General features: G+C 40.5%; 1 protein-coding gene across 1 annotated transcript in view; it reads right to left on the bottom strand.

The window, feature by feature from the left end:
- The window catches only part of LOC107218672 (semaphorin-2A), a 282,104-nt gene that overhangs the window by 18,117 nt on the left and 239,210 nt on the right, over window positions 1-24,777 (bottom strand). The window contains exons 4-5 of the mRNA XM_046739750.1: window positions 12,498-12,585; window positions 6,335-6,386 (exon numbers count right to left, since the gene is read on the bottom strand). Of these exons, the coding sequence (XP_046595706.1) occupies window positions 6,335-6,386; window positions 12,498-12,585 (140 nt within the window). The remainder of the gene's footprint in view (window positions 1-6,334; window positions 6,387-12,497; window positions 12,586-24,777) is intronic.

Here is a 24,777-nt window from a genome sequence, read left to right as displayed (position 1 = left end):
TTTTTATAACCCCCAGCACCGGGAAAGAGCGAGGGCTTTTTACTTGCGAAAATTTCTTCCTTCCTTCTCGCTACTATTTTATATGTACAGTATAGACGCGTAGCGGAAGCTTGCTCAGACTTTACCAGACTTGGCGGTTACGTTGTGCGCTTTTCAACGTGAGCCCAGAATTTACAATCTCTGTACGAACCGTAGACTAGCCTGGGTGTAAGAAGAAGCGGGACCCGGTCTTGGCAAAAAAATCTATGGCTATTTAAACACTTTTCCCATAAATTAAACGGGTATAGGGGATGTCTACTTCCGTCTTGTTCACACTAAGCACGCTCAGGACCTTTAGGCAGTCCTTGGCCCTCGTTAGCAGAGCTGAAACGACGAGAGAACCCGGGTTAGCAGATGGGGTAGGCGTAATGTGACAATAAGCACGAGTCGCCGGGGTAATTAAAAAGTTAAACCGTAAAGCAGCGAGTAAAGGTGGCAAAGACAAACTAAAGACGGTGGCGCTGCAGCAAGTTTGCCAAACTGACGTAGCACCGGAGGGGGGAGGAACGGAACGGAATTGGAGCGAGAGGAAGCGGATTTTCGACTACACTCCGAGTGTTGACTGTTACTTGTTCTGATAATTGCCCTGTTTAGTTGTCTTCAATTACAAATGTTCTCAGATATACGCCCACCGTCTGGAAACTTGCCGAGCCCCGATCTTTGCCCGAGGATTACACCGACTGCAACCCCCTTCTCTGTCGAAGTGGAACTTTCCTGAACGCTCTCGGAACTTGGAATACAAATTTGTTCTAAAAAACCGTTTGTCTTTCATCGCGAGAACTGGAGAGGTGAGCAAAACGTGGCTCGAATCAGCTCGCTTCCGTACATTGTCAAAGTTAACAGTTACCATGCAGCTTACAAGATTTGGCACGCTGCAAGGTAGACAAACGAAATACAAAAACCTCTTCGGAATTCTACGAAAGTCGACTGTTTTATTTATTTTTTTTTTCTTTTTTTTCTCTTCTTTTTGCGTGTGTCGAATATATAACATCGTCGCGAGAAATATCCGATTCCACATGAATAGCGCAATTAGGATTGGATTTCTTCGGACTCTGAGAACAGATCCAGATCACCGTTTCTATGAGGGTGCAGGGAACACGAACCTCAAAGGGTCTTTCCACCGAGTGATTTCCTATTCATGTTAGGTGCTGACGCGGTTCTATGGACAACGCATTGTCACGATTAGAATTCGGTATTTAGGAGTCGAAGATTTCTCCGACACAACAAACCTTTGGAACATATTCCCAAACTTGACTCGACTTGTGAAAAACCTTGTGTAACCGGATTGTTTGCATAGCCAGTTGAGGTAGCGGTTTGAACAGCATAGGAAAGTGAAGGAAGAAAAAGAAGGAAGGAACCACAAGCCGGAGTAGCCGTTGAATTATTAAAAACAGTTAAGTATATGGTAAGCCCATTTTCATGTAGGGGTTTGTCGAGGAAGAAGCGCGTCTCGTCAAACTAGAATTTTTCGGAGAGCCATCCTAAATTCATCGCCACCGTAAAACCCGCGCTACAAGTTGCGCCTCGATCTTGTCTGGGTTAGGCAAAGCGGTTCCTCCTCCGTCTTCGCCGCTCTCTCACCCCATGGACCAGCAGCTCGAGGTGGATCTTATCCACCCAGACCACGTATATGCGTACACGATGCAGCGATGCCGCGCGAGTGAGGAATGTATATTTAATATCATCATTCCAGAAAGCAACAGGACCACCACCCCACCTCGCCTTTATATTTCACGTCGCTGTGGGAAGGATTGTTTACCGCGACCTCGTACCGATCGCACCCTTAACTTGCGGGATTCGCTGAGCACATTTCCGCATCGATGTGTTCACACCTAAGCGGTGTTCGCTTTTAATTTTTAGTAATGTCAGACCTTGGTCAAAGAACCCGCGTGAACATCCGTTTGTCGAACTGTGGTTAGGTTATCAGGACTCCGAGTGTTCCTTCGATCGATACAAAAGAACCTCGAACTTGGTCTAGGTTAGAATTACAACTTTCAACTTTAGTCAGGGCAGGATAAAGACTTTGAAATCGACTCGGAGCAGGGTGAAGACTTTCAACGCTGCTAAGATCAGGGTAAGGACTCTAGACTTGACTTTCTCTTAACCGAAGGAACGTTTAAGGGTCTGTAACCTAACTCAAATTCGACAAATGGACATTGTTTCTGGAATATTTAGGGCAAGATAACGACCTTGAACTTCATTTAGAGCAGGGTAAAGACTTGTATCGCTGCTGAGATAAAGATAAGGACTTTAAACTTGACTCTATGCTGACGAAGCAACGTTCAAAGTCCGTAACCTAACCCGAATCTAGCGATTGGACATTGGTTGTCCATGCGGAGGCTGTCAAATCATCCACCGTACGAAAACTTGGATCCCTTTGACTCAAAAAATCAAATATCAATCAGCACGGTAAATACTTGTCATCGTATACTTAATCCCCGACAAATGATGTGGAACCGCCCATTGAAAGAATACATTTTTACGATCCAACAACCATTTAGCGCACAGTCCGACCTGCTCTAAGGTTTGATGAACGAAGTCTCACCTCGAACGAGACTGTACATTAAACTCGCGAGGATTATGGCGCTGCTTTTTGCACCCGGCATCACATCCTTCTTCGGAATTTTTATTTTTACAGTCTCGCGATTCCCGTCAGCCAGCTTCCTCCGATACTTTAACTCAGCCTTGGACGGGCGGCGTTGGGAGTTAGAGTTTCCGCTTAAACATGCATGCGCACATGCAAGTGAGTTGCGAGCGAATGTGCCTGGAAAAGTATACGAGGCAGCTCTGACGCCGGGAAACGTCAGCTTTCACGAAGCTCGCCGGTTAACTTGGACCTGTCCAGTAATCTGTGTACCACACATCCTATACTTTTAGCCGTCAGGTTGCGGTTCGGTATTTTATTAGTACCGACCACGTTATATTCGATATCTATTCGACTTTTCCCCGGTTCATTCACCCTCGTCTTCCGCAGGATGTTACGACAAAAATTCTCGCAATTCGCTGAAAATTGCAAATCTATTGCTCTGAACAATTCTGTGTAACGTAGGATCGTTCCGTGCCTGAATAGTTTCGTGTTCACTGATTCCATGCAATTTCGCTTGGTCCAATTTATTCACACGAAAACTGAGGTGTATGCAGAATAATTTGAGATTGAATAATCCTATGATATTTGTACGACACAATTTCTTGTGTAGAACCAAAGTATAAAAGGGAAAACCCTTTCTTCTCTTGCTAGGATAATGTAAAATAAAATAAACATTCACGCAATTTTACGATCATTAAACGGAATATTTTTACGAAGAAACATCAAGCATAGAACGTTTCTCAAACATCACAGATACACGAGTATGGTAAAATGGAGAATGGAAACTGAGCTGAAAAATTGTTTACACACAACTGTCTGATATTTCAACAAACAATTCCATAGTCGTTAGCATATAGAACGTTGTTTCTACCCTCGCAGGAAGGCGATCATAACACGTACAACGTTGCTGCTGAGTCACGGGTGGAAAAGAAGGGGGGAAACTCGAAACAGAACTCGAACAAAGTTACGAAACACCATGATAAGTATGAATAGGATATAAGACACCATCAGCGGTCCGCGTATTCATCCCTATTCAAATAACACGTCGCTAATAACAGCTTCGAGTCAGATCATGGGATCGCTATGCATGTATGCAAAGCGAGAAATTGGATCTCGTTGTGGTTATTGTTTATTATTTTTACTACTTCCTTCTTATATATATATTTTTTTTTCTACCCTAGTAGCGATTTTGTTACCGTTTCATTTTCTTCATTTTTCTGCAAAAAAGACAGAAGGTCTCTCGTGCACAGACGAATATAAGGGTAGCGACTCACACGATTATGTGACTCGAATTTTACGACTCAAGCTCCCCCCCCTCCCCTCTTCGGACTAAAATCGAAACCCAATTCCCGAGGGTGTTAATCCCTCGTGGAAAGCGCACGCCTGCGACGTAGAAGGACGGCGAAAGCTCTCCTCGTGCGTGTGATTCCATTTTCCGCAATGTTCGTTATTATCCGAATACTTGGAACTAACAACTTTATTATACGATAATCGCCGAGCTGAGAACAATTTTTTCCCCCTTTATACAACTTGAGGTAAATAATACCGCTTTTGGAATTTCTTGTTAATCTTATCGTTATAACATATTTTCCCTTAATCTTCCATTCCATTTTACATTTCTTTGTATTATTCTCTTTATGATACGATACGCGTGAAAAAAATTCGATGCGGTACGAGTAGGCATAGGTGTTGATGCAAAAAGGGGACACATGTTGCACGCGAAGCTGTCACCCTCATTGAAAAAATGGTATCTAAATAAAGCTCGTAAAATTGGCATCCCCTAGGTACACGGCCGAGCTAGATTTTCCCTAGGGTGCGGGGAATAAAATATAATATACATCCGTGAAGGAAAAAAAAGGTACGTATACATCTATACCTACACGTATAACATATTATATATATATATGTATGTGTGAAGACGGGGAAAAATAAAAATTCTGCGGCTTATTGTCAATGGGTAACCTATACCTTTGTAACATGTGGGTATGGGGGATACCCTGCGGGACCGGGTGGGTGAAATCAAACACAAAGAAACCCGGTACCAAAGCGCACAAAAGCCGGCCGAAGTAACGATTCGAAAATGCAATTACTTATACTCCGCGGTGCAGGGGCAACGAGCCATTCACCGCTAGAGACTTGCCACGAAAAAAAGTAGCCGAGGAGGTTTCGAGCCTTCGGCATCGGATTCTCTGTTGAAAACTTTTTAGATCTGCCAAACGACTGCCGGGGAGCGATTTAGACGAGAAGGAAATATAAATAAAAGTTTGGGAAGAAGGGGCGAAGGAGCGGAAGAAGGAATCGCCAAAGATAGACGCTCGATTCTGATCTTACAAAATTAAATTTAATTTTTTTAATATCCAATGTGACTTTTTTTTTTTTTTTTGAAATTTTCGGACGAAAAATATGACTTTTCAAAGATTTTAAAAAAACGGTTTATCGACGTTGATAGGAAACACTGATTTCATTGCAAGGAACATGAACGTCACGAGTGATTGGGGGATGTTTTTTTTTTTTTTTTTTTTTAAGTCAAATGCACTGCGAAAGTGAAAAAAATCTCGATATCCGAAGTTAGAAAAAAAGTGTCATAATTTTTTATGGTAACTGGTATGACCTCGACTGGTATGTCTTACTTTTCCCCTTTCGCAAATTTTTACTTCTACGTGATTATACTCCGAAGGGCTAGTTGACTGCTGTGAAATAAAACTGTATCAGCGAAAAAACTCCCTCGAGTTATCAGAGAATTCTTTCTTCAGATATACCGCCCTCTCGAATCGCGCATAAACCCTCCTTTCGTTAAGTTCAAAGCAACTAGTATCAGTGAAAAAATATTACATTTCAAAAACCCTGCATTACTCTCAACTGTGTTTCCACTTCGTCAAAGTTAGCCCTGAAATCTGTACCTGAGCTACAAACAACACGTAATTTTTCAGCAATAATTATCATGCCTCAAGATATATCATATGATGATAATGAAATTTGTAAATTGATTCAACGAAGTAATTATTGCCGAATTTTAACCGTCTCTTCCTTTTTTTCAAATCTTCTTTTCATTTTTATCAATATTCAAATTGTCACCAGTCCGGTACGGCTAGCGAAAAATTCGATTGAATTTTTATCCGTACGATTGAGGTGCCGACCACGTTCCAGTACCGCACAGACGCTCGCAAATCGGAGGTGAAAAAATTCCCCCGTAGGCGCCGTAAAAAAGAACTTGATATGCGGCATACGCGGATGCGTGTACGATCGTGCACGTCTCCATATCCCACCACCATGTCCACCGACTACACGAACGCGCCATAAACGCGTGTGAATAATATAACGAGTTCGACCCGGGGATTGGCCACGTGTTTCGAAACATTTCTGAATCCAACCCCCGGCACGAAGGTTGACAATGGATCGCTTAGCGCCGTCAGAAAGTGTCAGCTGTCCCTGCGGCGGCAACCATGACCAAGGGGTGGGTTATGATTGACATTTTTATGGGGATGGACCACTCCAGATTTCGGGTCGATAGACTTTTGTCAAGGACTTGAAGAAGGGGGAAAATCACGGCGGGAGGTAAAGGGGAAAAGTGCAATTATTAGCACCGGGATTGTTTTGCAGAAAAATCGTGAACTCATTTTCATTAGACCAGACTTTTCTACCAAGTGTGAGAAATTGAGTGTTTTTCGGTGCGACAATAAGGAGATGAAAATCGTGAAAGTAACTCACCTCGCAGTTTGAGTGACTGATGTTGCTCAGGTTTAATCTGAAGACCTTGTCCCTGAAACATGAGACAAAAGGAAAATAATTATACATGGATATTGTCGAAATGTGAAATTTTTTTTTTTTCAAACGAACAATCGCAGGAAATAAATCACAACGAATTTTTATACGGTTATTTTCACTTTTTCTACGGCTAAAAGTAAGTTTGTTATTATTCTAATCGATTTTTTAGATCTTATTTCCGATCTAGCTGCTGTTTTTCAACTGATGTTTGCGGTGAAAATAAAATACGAGGTAGAGTAGCTCGCAAGCTTGAGTTTTCCCCGAAGACGTAGATATTTATTACATAAGTGGTTAAATTTGACTCCGGTCGACGAGGGATATTTCTGGGTGGGGTATAAAACGACTTGATTAATGATCGAGGGCATTGATTTTTTCCCCATGTCTTACACGGAATAACAAAGCCAATTTATGATTAATGGACGCGGTTCTATTACCATTCGGAGTAAACACCCATTTATACGTTGCGAGTTTTCGATCTCCTCAAAGCTTTTTCCTCCGATTACTGCGGCTTAACGAGTTGATCGGCTCGCGAATTATTCGCGTTTCACGCAAACAGCGAACGCTTTGAATCTTGACGAGCTTGAAAAAATTCTTATTCCCTTTTTTTCGAGACAGAGGAATTCTCAAAGAAATAATCCAATATCGCCGTGTGTATAGAAAGAAAGCGGGACTAACGACATTTTTCAGAAGCAATAATTCGAGACCATACTTATGTACATGATCCTTTCAATCAAAAGATATCGCAGATCAAAGAACCCTCCTTGCAAGGAAACGTCGGTCCGCGATCACAGAGGATTTTCACCTTCACCTTGCGACAATCGAACCCTTTGAAGCTTGAGCTTGCTTTCTTTTTTATGTCTCTTATGACTGATAAAGAACCCGTAGGGCAAGATTGCTTCGCGGAAACATGGCAACGAAACAAGGACTTGCAGTCAAAGCCAAAGACAAAGGTCACCGCATCGTTTTGCTTCCAATTAGCACCAAAGATTAAAGGGCACGGTGCACTTTTGGCACGTGGCGTGTTTTCGGCTCTTTTAAAATTGACAAATCACAACGGTGATGAAAATGAAAAGAATGTCGAGGTGCTTTTTTTTTTTTTATTTTATCATTCATTTTATCGAAAAATTTATTTTCAATTAGACGAAACTCGCACGATTTGATTTCCAAAATTGATATTCGCATTTTTAGTAAATTGAAAATGGTTTTTTTTTTTTTGATTTTATACAGTTGTTCAGTTTCAAATTTATTATGAGCTTTTATTTGTTTTACTGAGGAAATATTGAATTTTATTATTAAGGAATTGTTTTTTATCATCCCTTGCTTTACGTTCCTTTGGTACAAAATTGTTCAATTCAATTTAATTAGAATAGAAAAATTTATTGGGGTGAAGAATAACCTCATTCAATTATTGATTTTTAGTATTTAAATAGTCCTAGATTTAAACTGATCGTGAGTCAAATTTTCAACGCTATCCTCACGTAACAACAAAATACAATAATACAAAATTTGATACGCTACGTGACACAATTGTTTTACGAAGGGCAATTGATTGGGTGTTGATTGAAGTTAAAAAAAATACTGGGATACATGAAGTTCGTACGCCCACGTATCGTACGTCCCTTTTTATCCGGAAACTGCATTCAAAACTTACAAATGCACCTAATTTTAGAGTCCGAAGTCGAGACGTACGTCGATTACGCGATGGACAGGATATCGATAGTTGAAAACATGTTGTTCGACATCGAGACGGAAGGATTCCGGGGATAATGACCGAGCACGTTACGAAATTACTTATTTCGATATCCTCGATAATTTCTGCAATGTTGCATGACGCAACCTAACGAGAAATTACTTTGAAACTGTTGTTTGCACGGCGTCCCAATCGGAAGCGAAGCGTAGACGCGTAACGAACGGATGTATAAACCTGATTGAAACGTACCCGAATGGGCGTATCATCGACTATGTCTTTTGTAATTTCCGGTCTCCTTGTGTAATTACAAAGCACGTAAACAGTAGTGTAATGGAAAATTACGATGAATTAATTCGACCGTTACTTATTTATTGACACGATGTGTTGATTTTTACGTTCGACAAACGCGCTTTTTAACCCTCGAAAGTCTGACGTGAGATTCGAAAATCTCTCCCAAACTAATTACAAGCAAACTGAAAATATTTAGTGTTACGTAGTCTTGACATGTTTTAAAGTTGTTTTACTTAAGCTGTGAGATAACTTTAAGTTTTCATCGGGTTTTCTTGCGAAACTTTTCATGAGAAAAGTAAAAGGAAAAAATATAATTCAAAATAGCTAATCGCTTCATCGTACAGAGATCGATTTACTTGAGAAAGAAGTAGCTCAAATTCAAATTGGCAGGCATGTTTCTGAAGCTCCTTTACTTCGAATTCAGTCAGCTCTTTTTTTACGAATTCAATTAAATTTCAATTACTTAATTTAAGTTAGATCAATTCGTTTGTTTAAAGTATCATTGCACATTATTCTCATGTCTTGAATATTTCGCAACATTTCAAGAAACTTATTAAAAACTCAAGCTTCAATTCAAATAATTTCTATATCAATTCGACCTAATTCAAGATAATTCCTATTTATTTATGTTAATCCTATTAGCGGTTTAATTTATGATGATTCCCGATTATTTTAATCAATTCATGAAACATTGTTATGGTAATTCCCCAAGATTTATTTTCTCCTCGTACCTACTCAAAAATGTTGATTCGGGCGTAAATTCACGGAAAGTTCCACGGATTTCGTAAATCTCCGTAGTGTACGGTTTACGTTCAAATCGCCGTTCGACGTATCTTCGAAAAATCGTATAAACATAAGAATTTCAAACTCATGAAAATTCGAAAACAACTTGTCACGATATTACACACTCGGAGAAGAGTTTATTCAAATTCAATAAAATTTTCCAAAATATATTCTAATTAAATTCGCCAAAATATCAATCCGAATGAACTGAAATTATTTTTTAAAATCAAAATCAAAACTTTTTCAAATGCACAGAAATTTTTTTCTTCAATTAATCGAAGGTCAGGTTATGTTTGAAAATATTTTATCACTAGGAACAATTTTTCTTCCAGTGTGAGAAAAAAATTTTCCATTTGACCATTACTGTGATTTTGACCACTGAAGTGGCAAAGGTAGAAAAAGATGAACAAAAATCTGAAAGCAGGATGAATCGGGGATCTGGCAAGCCATAGTTGAAACAATTTTGATCTTCTCCTCGGCTTTGACGTCCGCTTAATCTATCAGTGATCATCTCCCCAAGAGCATGGGGATTCTGACGCAGGATCGGGGAGGCTGGGGGTATCATTCATCGCCTCTGTCTAGAGGCGCGTGGTTCCGACGGTCCTGCAGAACGACGTCGACGCTCGGCGTCGCTCAGCGTCGCTCAGCGTCGCGTCGGCCGGTGCCATTCAATAGGCCGACCACCCCCTGCGGCCTCCATTATCAACCTTGTAGCATTTTGTTGGCATTTACCAAATTAAGGGGTCGGGGCTTTCTGTACAAAGAAACAAACCGACGGAGGGAGGAAAGGATCAAGGCATATAATACTCTTCGACGGTATATAATAGTAATGACGACGACGGTAGGCGAAGTGGGCGGAAGAAAAGACGGAAGAAAGCTGAGGGGACGAAGAAGCCACCCTTGTAAAGTACAATCTGTACCAGGCAACGATGCACCAACGCCGTGCAACCTTTGTCTTCTTTCGCGATCGTCGCTTCCATGCGACAAAGGCATCGCCGAGAAATGAATAATAATAATAATAATAATAACAATAATAATATACGATACTCGTGCTGCCAAAAAATTCAACTACCTGCATATAATGTTCCAGCAGGTCCACTTCTTATTTTGTACATTTCTGTTAGTAAATGTGACACAAATTGTTGTAATTTTAACATTTAAATTGTCATATCGACATTCAATTTGTACTTTGAACTTTTTTTTTCACTTGGTATTACATTAAGAGATGGTTAAATCGACCCGAAAATTTTAATGGATTTGCTGGAACATTTTTTTTCTAACCGTTTAGGCGCAGAGGTGATAGATTAGATATTGCGCCGGTATAATTCGTCATAATTTTTTTAGACTTTAAATAATATGCGCCAATATTGGATTAGATTCTCTATGTATTTTTTTGTCATTCAATTCACGTACAAATTTATGTCTCCGAGCAGGAATCCACGAGCTGCAGTTCGCCCGTGTAATGAGCTTTCGAAGAGGCGTCCCAACGATTTTGACAAGCTTTCTAATAACATCCAGCTGAATTTCGACGGAACCGAAAATGTCATAAAGACAGCCACGGATACATAAAAAAAAAACTGCCCTAATCAGAAACCAACTTATCGTTAGCGACGTGACGCCGAAATAGAAACGCTAATCAAAACAGCAGAAACATATGTAAATAAGAAAACCGATACGCGGCCACGCAATAAGAACTTTGGTGAATAACCGAGGAATCTACGAGACTCGCAAACATCAAGAGAAACTCAAGCAATTCTCCAATTTCCAAATCGCCACCACCATTCGGCATCCTACAAATAACTTCCTCTCAAGGAGTCGGGCCAGCTGTTTCTGATAACGTGCAAGTTCCACCTCGCAAACAAGTTAGAAAAATTGAAAACCAGTCACAAACGCGATGCAAGACGAATATAAAACAAAGCGGCTACGACCCGTTCGCCAAAATAGAAGTCGAACTCAAAGAACGTCAAACGGTAAACAAAGTACAAGAATTAAGGATTTCACTCAATTAACTAAGGGCTGTGCTCAGAAAACTAAAACACCTAGCGCAAGGACCCGGGGTGCAAACAAATTTCACAAAAACGATGTAAAAAAATTTAGACCGTAATTACGCCGGGAAAGGCAATACCATCTGATGAAGACAAAGGTGACAATATCAGCGAGTGCTTTTCGGTACAAGGAGATAATGGTGGTCGAATGAACCCGAATCCCAATCCCAACGGCATCATTAAACTACGCCCGTGAGTATTCTTAGGTGAAATCTAGGCGGATTCTACGTAAGACGAGAAAGAGACGAAGTATCAGCATCGGCCTCACCAATTGTAACATTTTCGGCACCATAACGCTGCGAAAAACGCGACGCTGTTCCATACGTCAAATATATTTTAACGAAATGTCCGGAGCAGCGAGAACGACGCGATCAACAACGCCATCTGTCAAAAAGAAAATAAATAAAGTGCTGTATTATGTTAAAAATAAAACTCTTGTAACGTAAATCTACCACCTTTGATTAACCTACAGACATGGGGATGTGTTCCATAGGTGTATTCAGGGTGGTTCGAAAAAGCTCGAGCTTCTAATTTTCTTTTTTTTTTTGCACACGCCTTTCGAATGTTTCGAGGTGTAAAACGAATGCAACAGTCGCAAGGAGGACCTCTACAATCAACTTTTAGAGGTCACTGAACGCGTTTGAGGTATTTTTTTTAGCGATTTTAGCTGTTTTTGCGTTTAAAAAATGATTACTTCTCTAAACAGCACAAATCGAGGTGAATCGAAATTTTTAAATGTCTTCCATATCCCGGCTTACTCGATAGAAATTATAATTGCGCTAATAAACCGTTGAGTATACAACAGAATAGAAAATTGTGTCGAGTTTTGGCCTGTTTTCGTACTTTACACCATATTTTCAAAAAATTCTCACGACCTGCGTTTTCAACGGATTTGATTCTTTCCAGTCTAGATTTGTTCGATATGTCTGTGCTTATTAAATAACGCAGTTTTATTGGAAAACAATCGTCTCGTAAGCTAAAGTTACAATAAGTAGGAAATACCCTATCGGAGAAAAAGGATAACTCAGATGACGTAACCAAAGTTTTTAACTAATGAAAACGACAAAAGAATTGTAAAATATTATGTTCATCATGAATTCTTTATTCCGAAAAATTCGGAGCTATTCAGTGAATTCAGTGAAACATGTACAAAACCGATGTTTGTGTTTTACCACGGCTCGTTTCATGGCTTGGCTACCTACGCAGTTATTTTCTCGCGAATCATGCCAGTATCGATAGTGTGAAAGCAATGCTGATTCTTGACAGCGAAGATGCATTTGATTACAAAAATACTTACATGGCACCGACGTAAAGAGCGTCCTTTTTACTATCCAGATACAGTGTTCTGTAGTACAACATCCCGCAGCTGAACTCTCGCACGTGTTCTGCAAAGAGAGAAAACAGAAAAATGCTTTCATCAATAATTAAGATCCATCAATCATATTGCTGTATAATGTAGGCAGTGATAGAACGATCTTGTTAATTAAACTGATCCAGTTATTCAACTATTTCATATTCTGTAAAGTGATTGCCAATATTTGTTACATGATAGTATCCCATTACGTGCACGAGTAATGTGGTTTTAGCCATTTTAGAAAATTGCATTGCAATCGACTCTGTGTTCATTCCGTTCCATTGAAGAATCACTGGTTCGTGTAATTAACAAATTGTAATACAATACAAATTGTAGTGTATACCATTCCCAATGTATCCTGAAAATCGAACTTCGACCCTTGTGCTTTTTAACTCTTGTGTATATTAAAAGTCATTGCGTAGAATCGGAGATATCGATTTAAGTGACTTGAAAAAATTCTGGGATACTCTTTGACTATGAAAAAAAAAAAATCAGCAAATAAAAAAATACTGGAAAATGGATCTTCTACTAAAAAAATCATGCCTCACACAAATTTCAATATTTTGAGCTAAAAATTAATTGAGTAACTCTCAAGGCACGTATGTTTAAGAAAAAAGCATGAAGATACCGTGCGATGAAAATTGCGTATTATTTGAGTGAGTGAGGTTGAATTTTTGAAACACGAATGAATTAACGATTTTAACGATATTTCATTATTCAGCTTGGATCGAATCGGTAAACATGCCGTGAGGTAATTTTAACCCTTGTGTGCAGCGTAAGTTTTAATCACGAAGTCGATAAAATTTCGTTGGCTTACTTACTGAAACTGGAAAGTGAAAAAAATTTTTGAATCGCTGTGCAGAGTTTGAATCTCAGCTGATCTCTTCAACACGTTGTGAACATATTACGAAGATAAAAGACAGAGAGAGAGGGTTCAATTTCGGTAGCTACTACGCATCCAGTTTGTATCTACAGCTCTCGCTGAGCCGCCGATGCGATGTAAAATTTACCATTGTTCGCGATCTGTTAGTTTGGAGTGGTACGAGTCTCTCTGTATATCAACGAAGACCGGGGGTTGCTGCTTTCATATGTTAAGCAGATCAGTGTCGAGGGTGAAGTTCGCGGTGCAGGAGGCGCGGAGCATTGGCCGAGCTTTTTGCGGTAGAAGGAATATGGAATGGAAAGCGAAGAAAAGTTGAAAAAATAGAAGAAGAAGAAGAAGAAGAAAAAAAAAAATACATCCAAGCCCCCTCGAGGAGTTTCGCGAGGATATGATTAAAAAAGAAGAAGGAAAATAAGAAAATCAGAAACACGGTCGACTTTTTCTCGCATAATATGCAACCAGCTACACTCTAAGGTAGTTTCTAACTCGATTTATATTTCCCTGGCTATATTTCACCCTCTCGCGACTCATATCACCCGGATAGATCAGCGGAGGCGTTCCGCGTCCGTGATATAGCCGAAAAAAGTTTACCAGAGATAAATGAAGCTGTTAGCCAGATTTAAGCAAATCTCGACGCGGCTCCTCAGTTTCCTTGCGCTTCATCATCTCGCTTTATCATACCTTACCTCTGTATTTCTTCATTTTTTTTTTTTTTTGTACATGATATACTTGCTTTGTTATTAATCGTGACTCTTGATTTGGGGGAAAAATCAAGATGCGTAAAAGTTCAATTCGTTGGTTTATTTTCAATCAGTTATGTATCTAAGTCCTTTCATCTTTCTATTATTTTGATTTTTGCGTATACGTAGCGTAGAAATCTTACTTGTAAATGAATATTGAATAGTCAGAATAGTGCAGAAATTGAGTTCAAAACACCTTCAATATTTGAGATTTCACGTCGAACGGTTCATTTTAATACATTCGTTTTTAGGCGCAGTAAAGTACGATTGTAATAACTTTACGTAATGCAAGTGTTTATTCAATAAATTCTTACTTTGTGTTATGCGTATGTTGAAAATATTTTTATTTTATTTGACGGGACCACTTGACGATGCAAATTTTCGTCTGGAGAATAGATATTTCAGAATGCCACTATAGGCTACAAAAATTAGTGAAAAAGTCACGTCGTGTATTAGAAGTGATTTTTAGCGAGCCGTTCTTTGCGGATACACTAGTCGATAATTGCAAGTGTTAAGAATGGTGAATCGGTTCATTGAAAACGACTCAAACACCGCAAAATGTCGAAAAGTGGTACAACAGCATCAATTGTTGTAAAAACGAATATCGAAACTTTGTCGAAGTGGGTTAAATAATTTTTCAGGAATCCACGCAAAGCTCTGACGTAAGAATAAAACATAATATCACACAACGTCGAATCGCGGCTGAGCAAGAATCCGAAATGAAAAGTACCAGCAAATAAAAACAACGAGTGGATGTTTTGGTTCATTTAACGTTGAAACGAATTCAATATCCGAGGTATTTCCCTCCCGGGATGCATCGGGGATTGATTCGATCATAGATTACGAACACCGATGGCGGGAGCTTGCAGCAAGACTCATTCGAGTTTTGTCGAGTCATCAGAACCCGTAACGCGGTATCATTTCGAAGTTTGCTCCTCTCCGGCGAGTCTCCCAGGCGTCTAGATTCGCTGGCCGCATTGTTATCTCTCCGCTTTTATCGCCTGGAGGGGCAACAAATTTTACTTCATTTCCGGTGCGGAACCGCCGCGGCGCGGTCCATGCCGGGAAACTTCGGGTCGGGAGATCAGTGCAGATAGGTGCGTGCCGGGGTCGTCAGGCCAGACAACGACACCGAGGATTCAATGCTCGCCTCCCGGCCAACCCCCGACATTTTTATGGTCGACGCGGAGCAAGGCTGGTGGTTTTCCAAAAAGTTTTTCGACGGCGAGGCGGATTCCACTAACATTATTTATCGTCTTGAACGAAACACGCCGAGCGGTTTATGCCCGGAATTACTAGCCGTATGCAATGAGAGAAATTTTTACTTCCGGTTACCGCTCAGTCCTTAACTATTTTCATATTTTACCACGATCGAAAAATATAGTTCTAGGTAGAAAATGAAAATTAGTTTTCTAGCTGTTACCGGAAAGTCTGGTATCCGTTGCTATACTTTCTCGTTACGATCACTGTTGCTATATTTTCTTGCAACTGTTGCGAAAATTTAATGCTCGTGCAACGATAAATTGACGTTAAAGCCTTGTTTAACTAAAAAAGTAGAGTAAACCGAACAAACTGATTTTGCGTTGCAATAACCAAAAAAGGATCGGCGATAGCGCAAAATGGTTACGCGAACCTCGTTTTTCGTAATTCCAACGATATTCAAACAGTTTTTTTACTCAATTTTTCTAGTTACTATAACAAATGAAATTTTTCTCAGTGTGGGAGTCGGCGAGCAGAGTGGCTTACATTGCGGAATGTAATATTTGATAGACGAGTCGTAGTATGGAATTTGCAAAGGTGCGAAATTCTGTGAAATAGAATTTAGAACATTGAGAAATTCGGAATACAGAGCGGGCAAAAAAAAAAAAAATTGAAATACGAATAAAATCCGAACGAGTCGACCGATTTCTGAAAACTTTACTTTGCTTGAAACTAGATGATTGAATCGAAATTTCATGTCGCGTTGGAAGATCTGAACAATTTTTAATCGCTGCCGAGATAAACGTTCTTGAAAATCGATTTTTGAAAACGTCACTGAGAGACTGAAAAAAATTAATATTAGTAAAGTTGTTGAGGAAATTTTTTCTGCTCAAAAAACTGGAAAGTTTGAACTCCAAAGTCAGATAGGTGCGAAGATCCACGAATGCGCTTATGAAAGATCGAGATAAAAATTGTCGGTGCAATTCAGATCGTCAAAATAAAAAATTCCGTTTCAATTTCAACGCTGCAGGATCGTAATGATCCTGGGTTGATATGATCGTAGAAAATTGACAGTCGGCCAGGAACAGACATGTGAATATATATAGGAAGCAACGTATTTTAAAAAAAATCTGCAGAGAGAAACGGAGTGTTTTGGCGTAAGCCATTCAATGGAAAAATAAAATTTATAAAATTTTCAGCTTCCTAAATCCAATTTAATATCTCTATTGTTCTCAGTCCATAATCCGGTTCCCATTGTTTCGCGATTTCGATTCGCTGTTTCACGAATCCCCGTGACACATGGCATACTTATGCGTATTCCATATCCGCGAAATCTTCGAGTTTTTTTTTTCTTTTTTTTTCTCTTCCTTTTTGCAGCCTATAACCGGCGTCTGAAAGAGCTCTGATCCTGGCTAATCTCCGTCCATTACGACGCCATTAACATATTCATGGTGTCCCGTTGGAGATTCCGCATTTATAACCGACGTGAGAGAGAAACTGAAGCTAGTCGAACGGACGGAAACGAATGAATAAACGTACTGACGTTTAATTTGCAAAAAAAAAAAAAAATTAGACGGAAAAATCGATGCCTTACTTCCAGGGCGAGTAAGCAAGTTGGAAAAGTTTACCGGCTGGTTTTTGTTCAATCTGTTTTTAACAAACTGCCAAAGTTTTGGCACCGTTACACCGCGGTGCCTGACAAATACCTCAAGATATTACGAATGGCCCTCGATGAATTGATATTATATTTAATTTCGTAATATTTCTGCTATTTTCGACGATAAATTCCTGACGCGAAACAACCAGAGTGAAATTAAAGAGATACGGCCAAATTTTACCGTACAAGTCAACAGGAACTGAGGACAGTTGAAAATGCTGTTACTGACTCGACGAAAAATTCAAACTGTCGAAAAAAATTCAGCCCGATCAATTTCCCCATTTTTTCCTACAACAGTACCAAATACATCCAGGATATAAATTAAATTGTCGTAGACTGTTTATACTTTACAGACGAAAGAATATCGCATGAACTTCTTCTAGGTACTGATAACAGTGTTACGTCCCGGTTGAAGTATGTTTCTCGTTTTGGAAAGCTCTGATGAAAAACTGATTATAGAATTCGGTGCTTTTGTAGAAGAGGTGGTAAAAGACACTCCAATTAAACGTATTGAAGAAAAAAAAAAAAAAAAAAAATAGAACAGAAAAGAAAAGTGCTAGAAAAGCTTACATCATTTATAAGTATAAGCTATCAGAACAAGGTAAAATAAAATAATCGTCATATCCGTAAAACGAAATAAACCTTTATATATTTTTTTCTTCTTTGTCTTCCATGCTGTTTTTCCACTGTGTATAACCAGAAGGATCATATAAAACTAATGAAACATGTATTATTAAGTAAAACGAAACACTTTTGTATCATTCCGTATGACTGAATGCAAAGCAATAAGCTTGACTCCCGCTACAGCTACATTAAATTATAGCCTACAGTGCTGTATCGTATTTTCTATAATTCTTTTCACATTGTAAAAAAAAAAAAAAAATAAATAAAATCATGTGTTTCTCTGTGCCTCAAAAAACCGTGGAAAGAGTATAAAACCAAATGTGTTTGGTAGAAATAAAGTTTGCTGAGGAAAGGGTAAAAAGTAAAGCGTGGAATAATTCGCATTTTTTTTCGGTTCTTTTTTTTTTGTTTTCTTTTTTTCTTTGTACTTCGAAGATGAATGTGACGCGAGCGTAGCGACCGAGGAGGCTACACGTGTGTGGCGTTGCCAATTTAATTCGCAGTCGCAATTGAATAACACGGTGGCTCCACCCCTTCGTAATGTTTCGCTTCACCCTTGCAGTACGGCGGGCGCTTAGCTCGGCGGGAGATTAGGTCAGCGGGGGATTTTTGGGTGCGTTTTTTTTTCATCGTTCCTTTTTTTTTTTTTTTTTTTTTCACGTTACCCGTCCGCCTCTGCGGCCCGCTGCCTCGAAATACCCGGCATATGGTCGACGAAGATTACAAGGATTCAACGCGCCCGCACCGGCCTGCGGAACTTTCTATCCACATAACCGTGTCCAATTCCGTACCATATTATTATTTTAATCTTTTAAGCCCTATGCGTCATCGCTCGATATGTTTTATCGGGTAGCCCGCACGGCTAGAGCGACGCGGATCGCAGCCAGCTCTCATAATTCCTTCGCGATTTGCGTTTCTTTGATGACTCCTCGCCCCCGTTTGTCTTAGTTAGATGAGATTAAAGGGACTGGGGTGGCTATAATTATAATAAGTCTTGAAGTACCCTAGAGTCATAAAATTTCCGGAACAGATTAACAGATTTTTCGTCCTGTCAAAAGAAAAATACCTAACTGATGAGAAATGGTTGAGATTTTTATTTTTCAATCAACAAAAATTCTCTCAACTGACCATAATCGTTTGCAATATTGAGTATTGGGAAATAATTCTTGCAATTTTCTGAGACAAAATTTTCCTTCTTCGGGACAAAAGACTCGATGCTATTCAGCGATCGAATATATTAACGTTGACTATTAAAAAATAATCTCAGAATCCCAAGGTTTCCATGTAAAAATTTTTCCATTTTCATGGTTGAAATGGTTGCTTTCAATTCAAAGTGGAATCTGATGGTGTTATAAATGTTAAATTTTATGATTCTTGGCCGACGAAGTTAATTGAGAATTTCGCATCGGTTAAAAGTTTTCTTTGAGCAAATTGCAATCGTATTTTTCAGGCATCGTGAGACTTCGCGTAAAAAACTACAGTGCGCAAGAATTATAAAATTCAAAATCCTCAGAAAATAACAATTTGTTGACGAGAATGTTCATCCGGTACGAAAGATAAAAATAAAATAAACAACAGAGAGGAAAATACATTTATATGCAAAATCTATGATTATGGAGGAGGTTCCTTTTGAAGAACAGATGTTGATCAGGTGGTGCAGGCTCGTTGAATAAATCGAATCAAAGCATAGGCCGCAACAGGAATATCAATTGGAGTTGTGTGTGATTTTTTTTTTTTTTTAAATTCATTCTTTTTGTTTGTCGAATTAGGAGGCCTGGAGCTGAGGGGCGTCTCCTTGTATGGATCTTGGTATTGCGCCCTTATCGAACCGTATCATTTTTGCTGATTTTACCGATCAAATAAGCAATCTACGTGTTTATACCACATGCAATTCCGGGCTCATTTGTGTAAAGCATGTAGTGAATGAAATATTCTCTTTTTTTGAAACTCATTTTGAATGCTAAATACATATTTCTAAATCAGTTTTGTCTTACGCCAATTTCACACAAAACATAGGATTTTTCATGCAGCAAAACTTTCGACAGTTAGTAGCTAGATTCTATAGAAACACTTCCACATTTTTACGATAACGGGTCAAACAGTTTGTCCCTTATTCAGTAAAGCAAACATGTTTACAGACGCTATCGGCATTAGGTAAGAAAAAAACAACTTTGTAAGGATCTGAAAATTATCTGGAATTCCTAATTAGTTTAATTCTTTCAGATTAATCGTGTAAATTTCACAGTAACACGTCATTTCGTTGAACTTCTTACCGTCTTATCTGCAAAATTGCGAAAGATACGCTAGTCAAAAGAGTCTTTAAGACATCTGCAGCATCGCTCCAACGATACAAAAACTTTTCTCACATTTCTAACAGCGTCCCAAACTTCAATAACCCCGAAGGAAATTGAATGCCGAATAATCAGCCAGGCAGTGGATGAGAAATGAGGCAAGGATTGAGCTTGGTGAAAAGAAAAAAAAAAAAAATAAAATAAAATAAAATAACACGATAAAAGCACGCCTACGCATCTTGTCGCAGAAAAGCGGATGAGTGAGTACATTGTCATCTTGTTTCGGTGGATCAGCAGCCGATATCGAGGTACAACGTGTCCGCCGTGTTGTAGCCGGTTCGTCGACATCTATACGTATTTTATTCGCCCCTCTTGTGACCCAAGAAAGCCTTCTGATTCCCTCTCGCCTCTTCCTTCTCCTCCGTTTCTCTCTCTACCCTTAGATTGTCGAGCCCTCCGATTCCTCTCCGTTTCTCACACACGCATAGATCTTCGTCATCGCGTAGTTTCGCACGCGCGTGTCGTGGAGATGGATAAAACGTATTAGGTTCTGTTTCACCGTCCGTATCCCTGGATATTCCCACGGTTATCTCGACGATAGTGAATTGTTAGAACACGTTCATCCAATGACGGTGACAATTTTACAGAAAAGTAGAACGTTTGCCTCGTCCTCTCACCGACACGGTATTTCCATAATAGTTACGTTGAGGTACCCATTTTTCAACCGTTTCATACTGTCGCCGTTTTATACCTACTTCATTACTACCATCTTGGACGCGCGATGCTAGTTCACACAATTTGGAATAAGTTGCTGGAACGGCTTCTGCGGTTTCAAAATGCACGGCGCCGTTTTCGTTTCGATTACTTTTGAGCCTCGTTTCCTACTTCACTGCTGATTTACCGATCCACAAACAGTCATATACGCAATACTGACAAATTTTGTGAAACATTTTCATCCGTATAAATACAGTAAAAAATTTCTCAAAAATCGTTACCAAATATCCACCTCTCTTCTTCTCCGTGTACATTGAACTCGTTCAACTATACTTATACGTATGTATGTACAACTTAGGGATGTACCTGGATGTATAGAACAAAATATTAGCATGGTATAATAAGAGAGAGAGAGAGAGAGAGAGAGGAGGGACAAAGAATCGGGAGGTCGCGGAAGGGAGTTGAATAAACGGATCAAGAGAGGGATGAGGAGTGGAGAATGAGGTTGGATGTAGGGGTGGAAACGGCGAGGGGTTGCAGCGGTTCGAGCTCGGCGTACCGCCGCGTCACTCCCCTCTCATTAATCAACTCTCGCGAGCAGGAATTCGATTATTGGATATTTTAATCAGGATACTAGGCTACGCTCCGCGCGATACGTCGGGGTAATAAGCAACACCTTTCCACAAGCTGTCCCCTTTGTCCTGCACGCGTCCCTCCGACAACCATCTTCCTATCCTCCCTCGTCCCCGATCAGTGTCCTCGTCTCGGGTATACAGACGTACGTATACGAGTGACGTGTCTGCACGCCATGAACGTTGGTAGGTTGGTACCTACACTTAAGATTGGTCATAAACGCTTGTCCTATAACCTGAGAACTATAGACGTCTCTTATCGATTCCAGCCTCGGTTAATTGGACTCAAACCTTGTGGACGGGAGTGTTGGACTGTTTTTTTTTTTCTTTTACCGACAACAAAAGCCACTGACCTTTCACCATCTCCTGGCCGGGAGGTCAGCTGACGTCAACGATTCATGATACCCGCATTATTGCAGGTACCATCTACACTCTGTGTTAGTCAATTTACCCAGAGCTTTACATCGTTATAAATTCTGCGTTATGTAGACGGAAAATTGATAGTGATAAGCCCGACTGTTTATGTCACAAACCCAACACTGTTCAACGAATGGAAGCAATCGTAAATCGAACGTTTTGGAATGATCGCTTGGAAAAAATATACTGAGCATTCATCAGGGACCTATTGTTAAACAGAACCATCAATCAAACTGTAGATTTCAACTCTATGGAGGGATTAAATTGAACATTCATGAACTGTGATAGTCAGTGGACGAGGGAAACATACCATATTTGGCTATCTTAAGTTACTTTATGTGGTTACATCAATTAAATAAGTTACGCTTCATACTGTTCACATTTTCGTAACCGATCAAGTAATTAACAAGTGTTATGGTAAGGACCAGAATAAATGAAAAAATGTTGATGAGTTTGGCAAAAGACGGTGCCTCGACCGAACGAATCGTTAATCATTATAAAAATTCATTAAAAATAATAACGTAATGTAATAAAAGTGCTTTTGTATCGGAGACACGTAAGGCTAATTTATCCAGGAATGACCCATCAGCTTTTCAGCGATCGTTGGTGAAAATTTCAACCCGGTGATTCGCCCGCGCGAAGGAATTTCCTTTTTTTGTCAAAAGTATGCATGTAATAACGGAGGGGTCCGTGATAGGCCTGGCGGAAACAAAAAAATTAGCGAAGCTCAACTCGTACTGAAGCAGCGTCGTGCGGGTCTGGCGTGCATGAATAATGCCCGAAATAAATGGTGTTATCTTTTCGTTCCACCCGTATAGGTTTCCGTCGGGAAGCAAGGGTGGCGGGGGTCTCGAGGCTCCCTTGATCCCTGGATCTCTCTACCGGCGGTACGACGACGGGGCTGGAACCGGAAGCGTCGGAAGGAACGCGTCACCACGTCCCACAGCTCACGGAGATACGGCGAATCGAGCACCCGGCGAATCCAGTGGTCCCCACCCTCCCGACTACGTGGCGCGTCGCATCCCCGAAGACACGACCGCCGCAATTTCCCGGCCGCGGACGTGCTTTTATCGGCCACCCTGCCGACGACCCTCTCACTCTCTTTTCACGAACAGGTGTGGGTCTGGTTTCTCCTCCTCGGAGCATGGTAGTGGTGGTGGTGGTGGTGGTGGGATGTAATCAAGATGGCGAAGGGTTTTCGGTGTGCATTGTACGAGGGAATCGGGCGAGGCGAGGCGAGGCGAGGTCCGCGATCGGATCAGAGGAGGCGCGTTTATCATCGTCGAGGAATCTACTGCAGGGGTGTAATCAGACCGGCACTGGCACCCCTCCTTGCTAATAACGAGTTACAACCCTTCCGACGTCGGGGCGACGGGCGTGGTGGGAGTAATTGCCTACATAATCACACACGTTGCACAAACCGGCTTCACCACACGCCCCGCTACCTCTCCTTCTTTCAACCCCCGACTGTCCGCGCGCGATTCGTATTATATCAGCGGAGGGTGCGGCAGCGTACCGGGTTCCCGATATTTCGAGCCGCGCGAACGTTCGGAGCGAAAGCGATCTTCGCGGTAGGGAGAAAAAATTGAAGGGAAAGGAAAAAGGGAGATGAGTGGCTGGTTATTGAATTGTCCAAATGAGCTCTCGGGATATTGGAGCATTGAAACAAGCCCCGCAACGGTACCCTTAAACTTGTCAATGATTTTCCAATCTCACAATCTCCGATACACAACGTCTTTGTGACCTAAGAGTTACGACAAGAGAGGCTCATCATTAACCAGCTGAAGAATTATACTGGTATGGAATTATTGGACTGTGTTTTAAAACACTTTGGGCGCAGGTCAACGCTTTCAGGTGTTAATTACACAATCTGACGAGCGAATCAATTTTTGCGCAAGTTTGAATACGGAAGAGTTACAAGTTCACAATTGGACTGTATAGATGTATATTACTTCAAATCATATTCCGAGATTCAAACCTAATAAAAATTAATGCATACGTAAGTTTAATCCAAAGTATGTTGACAGAAATGTGCCCAATTTCTGTGATCATTAAGCTCACGAATGTTCGTTCAATAATGCTAATAAACATGTGTCAGCGGAAATATTGATCAAGTACTTACATGATTTTCCCAAAGTTAACAATCAAAAGCGTCTTTATCGTTGGAGTCTTCAGAGTACAGTACTTAGTAACAACTTCCAAGAACAAGAATATCAGTTGGCGTCATAAAACGACTGCTAGATATACAAGGTTCCATAAAACCCATCATTTTCTTGGGCACCGTCATTTTTGAGATTATGCAAACTTCGGGACAGAGATATTGCATCGTTTCGTCGAAATATCCTATAGAACACTAACAGTGGACCATGCCATCCAAGTTCCACTACAAGTACCGTTACAGTACGAAAATTTCTGTCATCCGATGGGCAGGACGAGAATGTTTCTTTCCTCATCGATAGTGTACTCAGCAATTTATGTGTCCGTATAGTGCAACGTGATTATCGGGCATCGTCATTAGTCTTCATATCATATGTCCGCACATTGTGTAGTGGGTACATTACAGTTTTGATCCCAACCATAGCGGTAGTTCAAAGTAAGACTTTCACCATCCGAAAACCTGATATCTACTTTGATGAAGGCGTGGTTGCGCGAGGGAGGAAGACTGGAACACAAAGAGAGTCCGATTTCCATGCCGCGAGTCTCTGGGGTCCCGTGGAACCAGCCAACGGACAACTCCTAGAGGAGATCGCTGATTCCCTAGTTGCGTGCGTGTGTAAGCAGATTGCAGGCATAGAAGGGTAATCAAACATTGGATAATTGTAATCCCTTTATGATCGGATGCGAACCCTGCGCTGCAACGAGTACTTGGGATTGTTGGGGCTGTGATACACTGTGCCGACGTTACCACGTGCACACAAGTCAGGACTCGTAGCTGCGCAACGGACGTGCGTGAGTGGTGCTCAGGATCGCCCTGGGCTACAGGGTCGGCTTGATTGACAGGGCTGCCGGATAGGGAATACGCATACAGACGCATCAACAGTTTGCTAATGAAACATCAGTATGCA

Source organism: Neodiprion lecontei, chromosome 5 (genome assembly GCF_021901455.1).
Source record: "Neodiprion lecontei isolate iyNeoLeco1 chromosome 5, iyNeoLeco1.1, whole genome shotgun sequence".
NCBI classification, from domain to species: domain Eukaryota; kingdom Metazoa; phylum Arthropoda; class Insecta; order Hymenoptera; family Diprionidae; genus Neodiprion; species Neodiprion lecontei.
Note: the sequence above shows the minus strand (reverse complement) of the source record. Positions and strands in the feature narration are given on the sequence as shown.